This window comes from Platalea leucorodia, assembly GCF_965183815.1.
Source record: "Platalea leucorodia genome assembly, chromosome: 3".
NCBI classification, from domain to species: Eukaryota; Metazoa; Chordata; class Aves; order Pelecaniformes; family Threskiornithidae; genus Platalea; species Platalea leucorodia.
Genome location: NC_138825.1, coordinates 38,108,319 through 38,124,308, shown reverse-complemented (window position 1 = coordinate 38,124,308; position 15,990 = coordinate 38,108,319). Strand labels below are relative to the sequence as shown.

Sequence of the window (15,990 nt, the reverse complement as noted above, 5' to 3'; positions counted from 1 at the left end):
TCACTGAGCAAATTCTGTGGCTTTATTTGAGGCTGTTCAAACACAGCATATGCTGAGTTTGAAGATTCCTCCCCCCCCCCCCCCCAAAAAAAAAAAAAAAACCAACTTGTTACCACACTTGTACAAACCTGAACGCATTACTTCATGTGCCCTCACAGCCTCTATCAGTTGTGCTCTGGAATCCTTTAAAAAGCTGACTGTTACCAGTTTCCCAAATGATTTGAAGGCTACATCAATATTTACCTGGGAAGATTTTTTTATTTAATGTACTTACTGGAAAGAAAGAATTACTTTCTGATTTTTGATAGAACTTGCAACACTTGCATGATATTTGTACTTACTTTTTTTTTTAAGACCAAGTGTGAAAATTGTTTATCTGCATTTATAGTATTGTTTGAGGGGAGGTGGTGGGAAAGTTGTTCTTTCAGCGTTAATTTCATTGTAAGAAGTACTTTAAATACATGAAGGACTTCTGGTTGACTTCTGGAGGGAGGAGAGGAAAGATTTTACTATTGGTAGCTCTGAGGAAGAAACCTAATGGAGAAACTTTACTGTAAACAGCTCCAATTTTTTTAAATACTTTTTTTTAATGTTTAGCTGCATGACTTTTAAAGTGATGTTCACATCATTTGGAAAAAAAAAAAGCTGGCTTCTGTGATAAAAGCTCTGGGATAGGAGAGGTAGAATCTTAATTTCTTGTAAAATACGATCTTTTGAAAAGCTTTTATTTGTGGCTAGCAATTTCAATTGCTACAATTTTTTGTAAAATAAAATGCAAGCAACACAAATTGCATGAAAGGACTGTCAAGTAACTCTGTTTTTTCATTTGACAGTACTTAACAACCGTCATTCCTTATGAGAAGAAAAATGGACCCCCGTCTGTTGAAGATCTTCAGACGTTAACCAAAAGTGAGCATATGAAGTTCCTTTCCTCTTTGTATTTCCAACTGTGGTTGCTCAAAGCCCATGAATTGTACAGTTATCTCTTCCTCCTTACCCTATGACATGTATGTAAAGTTGCATGATTTTTAACCATGCATTTTGGCCAGTTTTTACTTGTTTTCTGAGCCTTCATGGTATGTTTGTTTTCTAGCTGCTCTCTGAAACCCTGAAGGCTAGAAATTTGGACATATCAGAAAGTAAATATTCTCACATTATTTCAACAGGTGGGCCTTATGGAAATACCGCATGTCATGGAAGTGGCGGTACTATCTTACAGTACCTGATATACCCCTGCTTGTTTAAACTTGCTGTGCTTTATTGTGGTTATTGTAATGACTTTCAAAAACTGGAATGGAGGTTGGGACAGTTATGAGTAGTTGTCTAATGATTGCACTTGATTGCCTTTAAAATAGCCTGCTTCTCTCTGGGTGGGGTTTTTTTTTTTGTTCTTGTTAATAAATTTTAATAATTGGGGACTATAAACCAAACAGAGTTTTGACAGTGCTTTGAATTCCCTTTTTTTTCACATCTTTTTAGGCTAGATCCTCAAAATTATTTGTAAGTTCTAAGTCCTCTGGGTTTTTATTCTAATTTACATGAAATAAAAGGTTGTATTTTAAAAAAAATAATTATTAAGGTGGTTAAATACAGCAAAGCATCTCTGGGAGTCAGTGACATCTCCTTCATTGAGGTTTATAGGAACAGTTTAAAAATAGATGATAGCGTGTCAGTGTATTTGATCAGATGTCAGTGCAGGGCTTTGGATCTAACTACGTCTTAAGGTACTTTCCAGCAGCACAGGTCTGTGGTTCCACAGGTGGCTGAGGGGTGGTAAAAGGTTCATTGGTTGTTTCCTGGAGAGAGAAAATAGGTATTGTGCGAATTCTGGAGTAAATTAAATGTTTAAGCAAGAATTGATTTTATTTTTCTGCAGCAGACACCCTTAGCTGATAATTCATACTTAGTCTGTGACAAATGGATTTTTCATTTTATATTTACTCCTGCAGAGAAATTTTATCCTCTTGCCATATTTAAATTTTACTTGAAAATATTCTCAAAAATTCAGTGTTAAGCAGAGAGAGGTTAAAGCCTCCTGAAAGCATTTTGCGTTGTTTGACAGTTTATTAACAAAACATCTTGTACAAATGCGCTGTAAAGAGTATTAGCAGTACTGCCTTCTGTGGGCTGCCTGGAACTTGATCCTGTGGCTCAGTTGCAGATTTCTGACTCACTCTCTGTGCTGTTGTTAAGGCAGACCATAAAGCAGGTGTTTGGGGTTGTTTGGTTAGTTTTTCTTTCAAATCTGTGTATTATTCCATAGTTATGAAGACTAATATCTTACTTCAACATAAAAATTGAAATAAAACACTTGTTATGTTTCGAGTTCAGAGTCTCATATGAGGAATTTGGAGCTTATGAAAAACTGCTATTCAGTATAATTCTGTACCTGTGATTCTTTCAGTTGTGTCCAGAGCACTTCATAAAGGATTGTCATTGTTTTTGTTTATAGAGTAACAGACAAGCTTGTATGTGTCAAGTTGAGCTAGTCCAAATGTTTTTCCTTCTTCAAAAATATGCAAGGATGGACCGTTTTGGTTTGATATAAGTCACAGGAATGGCATTTTGGCATTATTCTAATTTAATGCCAAATTCAGTCATGTATTTAAGATTTTTCTAAGCTACAGTTGCTAACGTTCACCATTTTAGGGGAAAAAAACCACCAACGTTTTCATCAGATCATTCACAGCAGTGTTTCTCCAGAAAATTGTCATTATTCCATGATTCAGGATGAAGATCAAGCAAATAAATTAAGTAATGGAGCATACTTTTTTACCTGATATTTCCAACCCTGCAGCAGTTGTTAGCATATTTTAGTTTTGGATGTCGTGACTTTCTTTTGAAGGGATTTTTTTATAGTTAAGAGGTGCTTTTTTTGTTGTTATGACTGGTAACATTTTACTGTAATAATTAACCACGTGAAATGGGTCTCTTGCATCCATCTGCTGTGATATTCAGTGAGAATTACGCAAGTGAAAGGTGGAGATACGATGTGTCTCATCGTGTCTTCTCATATTCCAGTTAAGAGTTTTCTTACTACTGTGGTAGTAGTATCCCTATGAGTAGTTGAAACAGCTTCATGGTGTTTCTTTTGAGAGTGTTGTCTTTATGACTAAATACCTGATTTTTTTTCTTCATATTTCAGTCCTCCATGCCATGAAAGAGGATAGCGAGAAAGTGCCAAGCTTGTTAACAGACTATATTTTAAAGGGTGAGTATGTTTCTTAGCTGGGATTTTAACTTAATGTACATACAAGGTGTCTTTTGAAAAGAGTAGTCCTACAGCATTCATGAATTATGTTGCCCTTCTATCAAATACAGCTCTCATTTATATTCTCTTTTATTTTGTCCAAGGTTTCTGAGCATATAGTGCATAAATAAAACGTGTTTATTTTGTTTGTGATAGTATAATATAGCAAAGTATGTGGTGTATATTCAACTAGCTGAAGGACAGCAGCAGAGTAGTTTGGCTTACAAAGTTAAATGGGTATAGTTAAAAACTTGTATTGTACAGGTTTTTCAGAATCGGAATTCAAACTGCCTATAGTAATCACGGACTTGCTGGATAAAGTGCTTATAGCTTCATTTTAAGTGTTGCCTTTTACATTTACTTGTTATACCTTCTTCACATTTTACTTAAAAGGTTTGTGTACTAATCATTTATTTTTCCAGTCTTGTACATTGATTATATTAATAGAATGTCAGACATTGAAAATGACTGCTTACTTTAGCTTTAAGGAGTTGTTCCAGGTAGTTTCCAGGTCATTAAATTACTTTTAAACATTTTTCATCTGACTTCATTTTTGCCTTGATCTTATTAATGCTTATGTTCTTACTTAATTCTTGACATACAAATGGTACCATCTTCTTTAGTGTTTAAAGCTTAGCACATGCATCAAACTCTCAAGATCTGAACAAACGGATGTACAAAAGGATGATGGATGCCTTTTTATTTGCCACCCTAATGTATATTATGTTCTGCTTCATGTTCATATGCTGCAAAGTTTTTCTCTTCTTTTGGTATCATGCTTTCTAAGTCTTACTGTTTTTTTTCAAATACAGTCCTTTGACTTAATTCCCTCCGTATGTTTTTTTAAAGGTTTTTGTATGTCTTAACAGGCTTCTAATCACTCTTATCTCACAGAAATTTGAAAGTACTTTCAGGTTAAAGTTGTGGATGAAATTCAGTGTGCTGTTGCTTCAGAAAATCTGAAAGGAGAGCCATGCACTATTATAGAAGCTCTTGGCAGACTTCCTCTTGGAAGAGGCTAATTTCTAAGTTTCATGTAGGGTTTAGAACTACCACATACAATAAGAATGCAGAGATCCTTTCAGTTGATTCCTTTGATTGCTCCATTGTTTACTTACCCTTTCTGAAAATCCGTCTTGTATTAGACAGATGTATTTGCTTATGAGCTGAGAGCCATTTAGGCTAAAGACCAAGGTTTTTTTCATGGTGATGGCACTAAACTTTAGTTTTGTGAAGCAGAATCTTTGACCAAAGAGGACGAAATGTTGTCAATAATTAAAGCTGTTTGCTTTTCATCATAATATGTCTGGTGGAAACTGATTGGAATGAATAGTGCTCTTTACAGTGTCTGCTCTTATTTTTAGATGTAGCTATCCAGAAAAGCTTTCAGATTACTAGCATACTGAGAAGAAACTGGCTGCCTAGGGAAACGGAGAAATCTTCTGCATATAAAGCTTACAAAAGTAGATTAGCTGAACATATGACAGGATGATCTAGGAAGCTTGATACTGAGGTTCCCTCCTACCTCTGCCTCTGCATGCTCATGACCTTAAAATCACCAAGGATGTTCTACTAGCTAGATGCAACAATTACAAAAACATCATGCTCACATTAAATGTGTTGGATCAAACAGGTCTTCCTGTCCAAGCACCATTGTCTCTAAATTGTAAAACACAAATGATTGGAGTATGAAAAGTAATCATTCACTCGCATCACCCATACTGAAGGAAAAAGGTGATTTCCCCTCCGCTGCCATGATTTCACTACTGAACAGAAATAAACTTCTCGCTCTTCTGTGGGTTTGTTTGCACAACAGCAAGCAGTCGTACAAGCTAGTGAGCACAGAACGTTACACTTCCTTTCAATGTAGCCTTAACTAAGCTTCATGTTGCTCTGTTTAGATTATGTTAAATATTTATAGCTCGGCTGACAGTGTTACATTATAATGTAGATTTATCCTGTGGAACAGGCAAAGTCTTCCAGTTGTTTCTGAAGTTGTAATCTGTTTCTCTTCTTTTTCTGCCACTAAAACTTCCGGCCTGAAGCCTCACTGAGGCTTCATACGTGGCACAAAATACTCCCAGCCACCTGTCTATTGTCTGAAAATTATTTTTAAAGCTTGTTAAAGGGAGATTAGATGATTCTAAACAATCACTTGAAGCAACTTTCAGGGCAGCTTTTGTACCTGAAATTCCAACCTACTCCCTGAATTTCAAAATAAAAGGAGTGACCTACTTTTTAAAGAGTCTGCTCTCTTCACTAGAAAGATTAAAAATGTCTTGGCAAGGTGAAAATGGTTATGAGGATTTAGGGGTTTGAATTCGTTTTCCAAAAGAAACAGGAGGATAACAAGTTCTGGACCCAATAATAATAATCCGTGTGGTGTAGTGGTAGCTGTATTCATTTTACATTTATTTGCTCTATGATCCAGCTATTGTCTTAGATTGAGTGGATTCCATTTCTTTTTATTAAGCTTTAGTCAAGAAATGACATTTTGAAATGTGTCAATTATATCACCAAAGATACTTAGTTCTGTTAAAATCTGTTAACTTCTTGTTCCTTTGAGGATCACTTTTTCCAGTCTTGCAACAAAAAAGCAGGCAGTAAATTATATGTGACAACAGGATATGTGTAGCTTTATGGGAAATCGATTAGTGTGGCATTTGTTAGCACAGGTAAAACCTTCTTTCTAGCTCTATATTCCATTTTACACAGCAAAGAAAAAAAAATCTTACAAGTAAGTTCTTAATTTTTTTTTTTTTTTTAAGTAGCACTGTCTTTTTATTCTATGGTGTTTAAAAAATTAGAACATGCTAGTCTTATGTAGGTGTTATGGCTGTCCACATAATTAGTAATAAACTTGCCCAGATATTGTTCGTTACTGTTGAAAAGTTACTTAGATTGTTTAGAATCAAGAGCTGAAGAAAAAATACTAGGAAAAAAGTGATTCTAACAATTGCCATAGTATTGTTGGCATAACGTAATGGGGCAAATAAAAGAAGAATGCTGTGAACCTGGAAAGGTTAATGGAACCATAAGATTGAGCAGTAAGTGTTGATTTAACAAGAAATCTTGCCAAATTCGCTGATGTTCTGATAAAAAGACAGTGAAATAAGTTTATATTTTCTCTGAATTTCATGGTGTTTCATAGAAGTGTCACCATCTTTAATATCTGGGACTAAATGCCAAAATAATTCTGAAATTTCTGAAAGATTAAATTTGGATCATGTAAGAAGACACACACAGACCCCCTCCCTGTGTGTCGTCTAATACTTGATATCTTCATTTAATAATGATTGAGTAAATTTGTTTTGGCAAGGCAGTTTGGCCAAGAGCTGGAGCATGGGACTGGAACTTGAAGGAGAGTCCTGCAACCAGATCTGCTGTTGACCTTCTGTGGAGGTCATGGATCATTCTTGCACTTTTTTCATAACCAGATAATGCTTCTGAAACGGTGGAAGTAGAAATCCTCAGAACGTGGGATGTGCAAATGCGGTATAATAAAGAAGTGAAAAAGTCTAATACACTCAGTGCATTTCATGTTAGGAAAAAAGGAAACTCCATATGCATTTCTGAATAGGGCTATTAGTTTTGAAATTATTTCTGTTTGCTTCTTTAAAGCATTCACTTTTCCCAATTTCTACTGCCCCCTCGTGTCCCCCAAAATGTTAGAAATACCATCATTTTGTCTTCATGCTTAAGTCCCTCTTTCCAGTGATTAGTTAGCTCTCCCCTGGATCTATTCCATAGGGAGTACCTCCTCAAAGGTAAGTATCCCAAAGCCAGACTATGTACATATTCTATGCAGAGTCTTCTACAATGCAGTAACTTACCTTCTCTTGTTCATCTTACTTTTGATGCAACCGAAATTATTTTCAAGGGAATTTTTTTCGTTTTGTGGGGTTTTATTTCTTTTATTTTTCAGTGAACGTTTCCATCCTGAAGTTAGTAATAATGAAAGGGACTTAGTGATTTGCTTTCCAAGTGTATTGTAGTTCTTCTCCCACCAGCATATGATTCATATTCTGTTTTATCGGTTTAGAATGAAAATAGATGGTAACGTGACATTGATAAGCATTTGCAATTGTGCTTACGTTTTTCTGAATCTATTTTTAATATATTGCTATTATATTTTATCACTAGGGATCATGGGTGTCAGTCTCTTTTCCCAAGTAACAAGTGATAGGATGAGAGGAAACAGCCTCAAGTTGCACCAGGGGAGGTGTAGGTTGGATATTAGGAAAAATTTCTTCTCTGAAAGGGTTGTCAAGGGTTGGAACAGGCTGCCCAGGGAAGTGGTTGAGTCCCCATCTCTGGAGGTATTTAAAAGACACGTAGATGTGGTACTTAGGGACATGGTTTAGTGGTGGACTTGGCAGTGTTAGGTTTACTGTTGGACTCAGTAATCTTAAAGGTCTTTTCCAACCTAAATGGTTCTATGATTCTATGAAGCAGAAACCGAGATTCGGAGGAGGGTGGGGAAATGCATTTGCTGACAGGGAAAGAAGTATCAAGCCAACACTGTGAAATTCTTGATCTTAGAAAGCACACTTTTGGACTGAAGCTGGCAGCTTAGTAAGCTCACTGTATTTAAATGCTGTTTGTGCTCATCTGTCTACTGATTTTTTTTGATGGTTTAGCAAATATAATGTGCTTTGAAAACATTGTGTTTCTTTCCATTGAAAGACCTACACAAGCAAGTAAGCGGCAAAGTTTCTTGTGTACAAGTTAAGCTGTAAAGCAAGGAGCACAGATGGAGATATTTTTGTCATATCTTGGAGTTGCATTGTTTTTAGATGTTGCAACAAGAATAGGTACCATATCCTTAGATGAAAGCATGTTTGTATTGACTATACCCATTGATTTTTTTTTTTTTTACAGAAGCTCTCAGTCTTTCTTCTTGCATGTGTAATGTAATGATTTTCTGCATTATCATTTATTTGCCAACTGCAATAATGCAACAAGTAGTAGCATCTGTAATCCTTGAAGTATGCAAGTTTAGTCTGTTTGCTGAAGAAAATGCCTCTGTGCAGTTGTGTTGTCTGTCTCTTCAGCCTCACAAAGAATAATTGCCAATTTCAACCCACAAGACAGAAAGAAGGTTTACGGGAATAACTGCATTTCACAAATACTGTAGAGAACTGCATCTAGGTAGGAGGAGGACTGAAACCACTGCTTCTGTTGAGCTAAAGGCTGTTGGCTTTTAAAAGCCAACATCCAGTTGGCCAGATAGATAGCTTTTATGTATTCACGTACAGGTGAATGCACTTAGAGTAGCTCTGATCAGTTTGGGGGCATGAGGACAGAGGAACAATATGGGGAGGACCTGCTGGGATGGAGTTCATAGTAAACTTAAAGTAGAAGCTGAGGAAGACATGGTGGGAAGGGGAGTTACTTAGTTTTATTTTTACGGGGGTAAGGAGGAATATCTGAGGAAATCTGCTGGAAGCAAGGGTTCCTTAATTTAGCTACTTACAGAACAAATCAATGAGATATATGAAATGTTAGCCTGTAGATGTACACAGAATCAAAATATTAGGGATAAGTTGTCTGGTATCACATCTAGACACATTATTTCAAGTTTATTAGTTTTTAGTTCCAGTTTTTACAAAATTGGAAGATTTAACTTGATGTACTGGGATAATTTTTGAATATAACATACTACCAGTATGATACGCAAACTGAATAAATCATTCTCTGTTATTTTTTCCTTAATTCGAGAACACAGGTAAATAATTGTGACATACTTTAAACATAAGTATTATATATAATGATATATAAGTATGTATGTATTTATAGGTGAAATAAATGCATTTGAAATAAGATGTATTCTTATAGTAAACTGTTCTGAGATTGATTTATTGCTAAGCTTTGTATTCTTTTCCAGTTGTCCTTAAACAGTAATTGTGACATAAAAATACAGTGCTAAAAATAATATACTATACATTATTACTGAGTAAAATGCGTGAAGTATGTCTAGTATTATTTTCTTTCAGGCTTTTTTCCAAATGTAGATGTCATGAAAGCAGAATCATTTTCCATCTTTCAGCTTGCTTTGGTACTTCATATCTGATCTTTCAAGGCTTAAAAAACCCACAGTTGTTTTTTTTTTAATAAAGCAATAATTTATCCCTTGTTCTATTTTTAAATTGTGCAAGTATTTCTGATAACAAGAACATTTATTTTCATGCCTTTAAAGTTTTTGTTTAATTATTACACCTGACTTATTTATTTGCTTTTGTGTTGTGCTAGCATTGGTTTGAAAGCTGGATTGCTCTGAGGTTTGTGTCTTACATGTGAAACAGGAATGAGAAACACGTGAAGGACATGTCTTATCTTCACACTGTGTGATTCAAGTACACGCACCAGAATTAGAAAGTAGAGTTAGAATCTGAGATTGTCAGTGCATATTTGTAAAATATAACTGCATACGTCACCTTTTATTTAATGTTCTTTTTCTAATAGAACACCTCAAAAAGCACTGTTTAAGACATGACCTTTAGTTAACTCATTTCTGGGTAATATTAAAGATAGTGGGTTGTGTCACTTAATTATCTTTTGAGAAGAGGATGATATCTTAATTGCCAGTTTCAATTGGTTTCTAGATTTTACCACGTTACTGATAGGGTAGAATTCAACATTTAAGTATTTTAGTATACACAATACATTTTATACGGACTAACTTCACTCATGTTTATCAAGATGTATTTGTGGTTCTTTTGCAGTACTGTGTCCTACATGAAGAGGGCTGCCTTTCAGAATTAGCCGTGCTCCTTCCTGTGATGAGCAGCTTTCCATGGATATAACTCATAATATTTTTTCATTTGGCACTATACCTAAACTAGTAATCCATTTACCTCCTCTGTGTGTGTGTGTGGATTTTCTGATCCTACAGTAAGTCTTCTGGGCATGACAAGTCATCCATTTTAACTTAATAGTGCAATGAACTGGAGCAGGGAACAAACATTGTACAGTTTTACTCACATTGTTCTGGCTTTTTAAAGTCTATTTTTACATTGTATAGCATGTAGTAAATCCTCCTGCACATTTTGTTGTTGGAAGGAAAACTAAACTTTGAATAGTGTAAATAAAATAAGCCTAGTTTTAAGGAATCCATATTTAAAAGCATCCTTAGTTCCTATAGCAAAGATGCAAAAAGGATCATAGTCAGGCTTGGAATAAAAGTTTCAAGTGCGTTCTCCAGGAAGCACTCCAGAACAGTGTTGGTGGAAGTCAGCATTGGACACTTCTTTTAAAATGGTAACTTTGATTGAACTATACAACAGTATTGTTGATACAGTGAACAAACCCAGATTCTTTGATGGTTTGGCGTAAGTAATTGGTGTGTTGCTTATCCTTGTTATCTAACACAAACATCCAAGTAATATAATATTTCATATTCATTTTTATTTTCATTATTCATGTTCATGTGGCTTAGATATTCTCCCATATTGCTGCTATAATTTTACTGGTTTTAATAAGTGTTTGATCTTAATGAAAATGCTTCAATATATAAACATTTTAAAAGGCTATATCTTTTTGAAAATACATGTACAGTTTGAAAAACTTGCACCTGGGTTCCAAGTTAGTATTATATTGAGACATTGGTGGTTGTGTATCTCTAAATTTTACTACAAATCTCTTGTGTAAATTGTATGCACTGTCTCCTCTGTGATGATGTATCTGCATTCAGGCAGATGAGAATGTATTTTACAAATCCTGTAAAAGAAACGTACCCCATAATCTCAACGTTAAATACTTGTCACAAGTAATTTTGCCAGTCTTAAAGATTAGATTGAAGTATAAGGAATACTAATAAAAATAAAGGAACTATTTTCTAGGTTGAATTCCTATTGATTCTACACACAGATTTATATACTGTATATGTGAAGGCACTGGGAGATAAGGTTCTAAAGAGATAAACATGTCTTGTCTTCAAACAGTTCTTTGCATTTAAAGTCCTCAGTCTTTTTGTTAGTTGAAGAGAAATTTATTTAATACTCAATTTTATCATTGTCACCAAATACTCATTTTGATCAGTAAAACATACTCAGTTTGAAAATAGTTCTCATAATGCTTTTTCTTTTTTCTAAAGGCCTCAATATTTTTGTCTTTTGTGCCTTTTTCAGTCAGTAAAGTTTTCAGCTTAAAATTGTTTTCTCCTCCTTCTCCCCCCACTTGACCACCAATGGATACTTGCCAGCCTGCTCAGGAATAAATAGATCCTCTGCATAAGCGTGTCATATGTGAGGAAGTTGGTTTTGTTGGTTTATTCTACTTCATTTGTGGTTTCTCTAACAAGAAGAATTTATTTCTTTAGCTGATGTGTTACAAAGTCAGTATGGCATGCTTTTTCTATAGAAATGCTTGATGTTGACCCTGCTTTGCTTCATTTTTTTTAAAAAAGATGCACATGTTGTGAGACACACCGTGTCTCCAAATGAGATTGTTCAGAGATGTTTCAGTCTACTTTTGAGTCTTGAGGTGACAAGATGGAACAAAAAAGAAGAAAATTAAGGGAAGAATTTTTAAAAAAAAAAAAAACTTTGACAAAGTTTGTGACGTTAGTGGTGGCAAATCTTGGGTGACTTAAAGTCACAAAATACTAAAAGTAGTAAAACTTGAAAGAAAACTCAACACTAAAGACCAGAAAACAGCTTTAGTGAGCTAAGCATCTGCTTGGGTATATCATGCCCCTCATCAGACTAAACAAGATTTCATTACAAAAAGTACGTTTACCTTGTGTGTAGAATCCTGGCATTAAACAACAGCTGCCAAAGGTGGCAAGTATTTTACATATATACCTATATATGTACATAAAAAAATATATCTCAAAACATTTGAATAAAAAGAACCACGCACATCTGCTTTTCTGCTGAGTTCTATGTACTTCATATTCTCTATTATGCATCCTTTTTCCCAGATGCATTATTGAATCTTGCATTCTTTCAGGTAGCTGGATTTCATTATTCTTTTTAGTTTTAGCATTTGATAGCTGTAAATGGCCAGCCAAGAACAGCTGCTGACAAATATCCTTGAAGGGATTTGGTAAAAATACATCTTTACCAAAATCCGTTCCATTTTTAATATGAAGAGTCCTGGAAGCAAAGTCTCCTTAAAGTCATTGAATTTTAAGTAACTTAAAGTTAGGTTATTTGTGTCACTTGCTTTAATAGCCTTTTTTTTCCTTTTTGTTCTTTTTTCCCTTTTTCTTAATCCAACCCTTTTTCTGGGTTTCAGCTATTTCATTTGATATAAACGTATTCACTTGCTGGCTGGAGTCACATTTTGTGTCAGGGACTGTCTGGACAGTATGTCAGAGGTCGTCAAGAGCCCTGGAATTATGTTTTCTTGGTTAAGGAAAGAAACTTGAAAATAATGTCAGTTCCCTTCTGGTGACAGATAATGATTTAGCTGGACTCTCAGCTGGTGAAGGTAATTGGTGATAAAAAGCATCTGCTGTTGACTGTGCCAGGCAATTGTAGCCTTGAACTTGTGGTGGTGGTTTTATTGGAGCAGTGCACATCGTTGTTGCTTCCAGACTGGATTACCTTGGTATTTTTTCTGCATGCACGTGACTTGGAAACTGCAGCTAGCCCAGAAATGGCACTCTGTGTGCTTGGCAACAGTGTTGATCATCAAGTCTGTGTCTCTGCACAGCGTCATTTATAGCAGCTGCCTCCTTATTTCCAAGGGGACAATTTAAGATACAGGTTTCAATTCCTGAAGCTGTAGATGGTGCAGAGCCTGTGTAGCAGGAAGCCTGCTGCTCCAGCTCTGGCAGCAGTGGGCAGTGGAAATCAGCAGCTTGCTTCACGTAAACCAGCATCTACCCACTCGAGTTGGAAAGGGCCACGAAGCAAAGCTTTCTAGGGAAGCGTTCTCAGCTCCGAGGCACCCCAGCCTGAAATTCCTGACTCGTCTCGTCATTCTGCCAAGTTTATCTTTCTTTTGGGCGATGGCGCTGTATTGTAACAGTAACAGAATCCGTGTGGGTTTAGAACTATTTTCTGATTCGGATATCAATCCTCATTTTTAAAACTTCTCATGAACCTCCAAGTTATCCCTGGATAAAAAGTCACTCCAGAAAACGTAAAAACTCCGTCGTCCAGTAAAAATGAAATCTCGGAACAAAATGAATCCTGAATTATGTCGGGTGAATTCAGTGTTCTGCTTCTCTTGGGGGCACAGCAGTGTTTAGTTTAAGCCTAAAAAGAAACTCTGATTGTCATACGGGAAATCTACCTGTTCCAACGCTAAGATAACAAAATTTCTTTTCAAGATGTCTGCAATTTTGCAGGTAGCAGCGAGTGCTAGGAGGGTTTTATAGGGCACAACTAACGATGGAGAAGTGCTAGATACCGTCCTTGCAGAGTTTCTTGTCACTGAAGAATTAGAAGGAATGCTTTCATTTTTTAAGTGCTTTGTCCTTGCTGGTGGAATGAAGTGTCTTGTTCCTTTGCTCATGTTCTTTGGATCAGGACCTAACTCAGGACTTCTTGCCTCTTTGTATGTATGGATCAGCAATGGCTCTCTGGATTAGCTGATCAGTGTCCAGTCCTAACAATAATAGTTGAAGAAACTGTATAAACTGGGGGAACTAGTTACTGAATTTTGTTGCTATGTTTTGTTTTTCTCTCCTTTCTAATCTGCAAAAGTTGGATAGAAGCCTCTCTTTGCACTGAATGCCAGTTTAAACAGAGCTCATAATTTTGTTGTTTGTTTTCCAACTGGTCTTTGTGTTTGCGTTTTTTGTTAACTTTATGTAATAAATATATTAATTTTATGTAGTGTTGCATGTGAATTTATGAATTCAAGTACATGTTTCTTGGAAATGACATGTTATAGCTTAGGCTGAATGCAATGGGATGGAAGACTCAGCAAAGAAGGTAAAGTGTTTGGATTTTCTTGATCAGGAAAATGTTTGGAGAATGCCCCAGTTTTTTCAAAACTATGGAAAGCAAATTCTTATCCTAAATCTGTCTGTCTCAGTATGCAGTCCTTCACAGTTCTATGGCTTGATGATATTCAGGGGCTGACCAATTCAAAGAAAACAATCCAGATTTTCCCACTGAGCGCATTTTTGGCCTTCAGGAATATTCCATTGCCCAGCCGAAGCAGGCTGGTGTACAGGAAGTCTTTCAAGTGGAATGGCAGCGTTGCTGTTAAAACGCCAGTTCATTTTTATCTGTAGACAAATCATTGTCTGCTCCCAGGAATGTTTCTCCTTCTGTTTTGTTTGTATTGCCTTCACAGGAAAACTAATCATGCAAAGTAAGCCCCATATAGATCATGCTGCTTATCTGTGTATTTTGGAATCTGGGCTTGGAAGATTCCTAAATCAGCATGGAAGTCCCTCAGAACACCTTACAGCTATTTCATCATGAAAAAACATCTCTGCAGTATTACCTGCATTCACCTCTCTCCAACCTGAGGGATAGAAACTGTCCTTGAGATAAATTTGAAAAAGATAAATGCAGAACCTCTGTCACTTTCAGTTCCAGAAGAAGTTGATATTGTCTGCTAGCGATAGCATGAAAGTAGTTGAGTGGAGAGCTGCTTCCTTCTACACGCATCTGTCATTGATGCATGGAGGGAACTGGCATATCAGCCTGATCTAAACCTCATTGTCACCAGAAGCACTGAGCTTTTGCCTAAAATTAAACGATTGCTTCCTTTAAATGCATATCCGAGATTGTAAAAGATCAAGCCCTAGAAGGCTTCGCTTTGCATACGGTGCAGTGGGCGATTCCCCTGTGACCATTCTGGACATTGAAGCACAACGTGGCACTGCTGTTGCCTGTTACACCGAACAGCACAAGAGCGAGCTGTGCTGCATAAGCACTCAGTACTGGAGGAGGCTCTTGCAGAACCACTGCACTTTCCAGTGGCGACAGCTTCACTAGCTCAGGGCCCTTGACATCCTTAAGATTTCTATAGGGCATTTCAGCCATGAAGGATGGACAGGGAGGTCTTTTTTCCTGTTTCTGTAGACATTGCTTTTCCAGTGCTTTGTAAATTTTTGTACTGCTCTGAACTGACTTAAGAAGTTGAAGTATGACTTTGCTGGCTTAGAACAGTATGTGCTGGAATTTGGGGTAAAAATCAAGTAAAATCCTATAGTCTCCAGGGTAATTTTAAGAGCCCTGTACTTAATCCTGCATGCTTGGGTTAGCAAACTATTAATGATCATTCTTTGTCCTGTACCCTTCGACATAAAAAATAGTTACTGATAGTGACATTTTCTTTTGAAGTGTTAATCAACAGCCCTGTTGGCTGCCTACGGACAGTTCTGCACTGTTGTACAAATGGACAAAGTTCACCTATGTAACCAGAATTTTTTTCAAAGAAAAGCTCGGTGTTTTGAAAAGCCTATTTAAACAAACAAGTATCTGAAGAACACAGAACGGATTTCAATGGACTTTCCGTTAGTATTATCCCTAAACAATTCACAAGCGTGGTTCAGTAGTGAGAGCAGCACCAGGAACATGAGTTGAGAACATACCACACAGACCATACCTTTAGCATTGTCTTGGAGAAACGTAATTCCCTGGAACTGAGAATCAGTCCCCTTCTCACAGCTGAAAGTAATCACAGAGTTAAGACATCACAAGATGCTGGAAGATCAGGAGACAGCTGTGTTCTTTGCCACCATGGAAGAGCCCAGGAGCAGGTGGAGATCAGCTGCAGATGGATGTACCTCAGAAGGTAAGACCAGATACTCAGTGTTACCAAAAGCA

At 36.5% G+C, this 15,990-nt stretch overlaps 1 protein-coding gene across 1 annotated transcript in view; it reads left to right on the top strand.

The window, feature by feature from the left end:
• Positions 1-14,004, top strand: part of FEZ2 (fasciculation and elongation protein zeta 2) — a 31,690-nt gene extending 17,686 nt beyond the window's left edge. Inside the window, exons 6-8 of the mRNA XM_082306580.1 lie at positions 834-909; positions 3,146-3,211; positions 9,976-14,004. Coding sequence (XP_082162706.1) covers positions 834-909; positions 3,146-3,211; positions 9,976-9,992 — 159 coding nt within the window. The 3' untranslated portion in view covers positions 9,993-14,004. The remainder of the gene's footprint in view (positions 1-833; positions 910-3,145; positions 3,212-9,975) is intronic.
• The last annotated feature ends 1,986 nt before the right edge of the window (positions 14,005-15,990 follow it).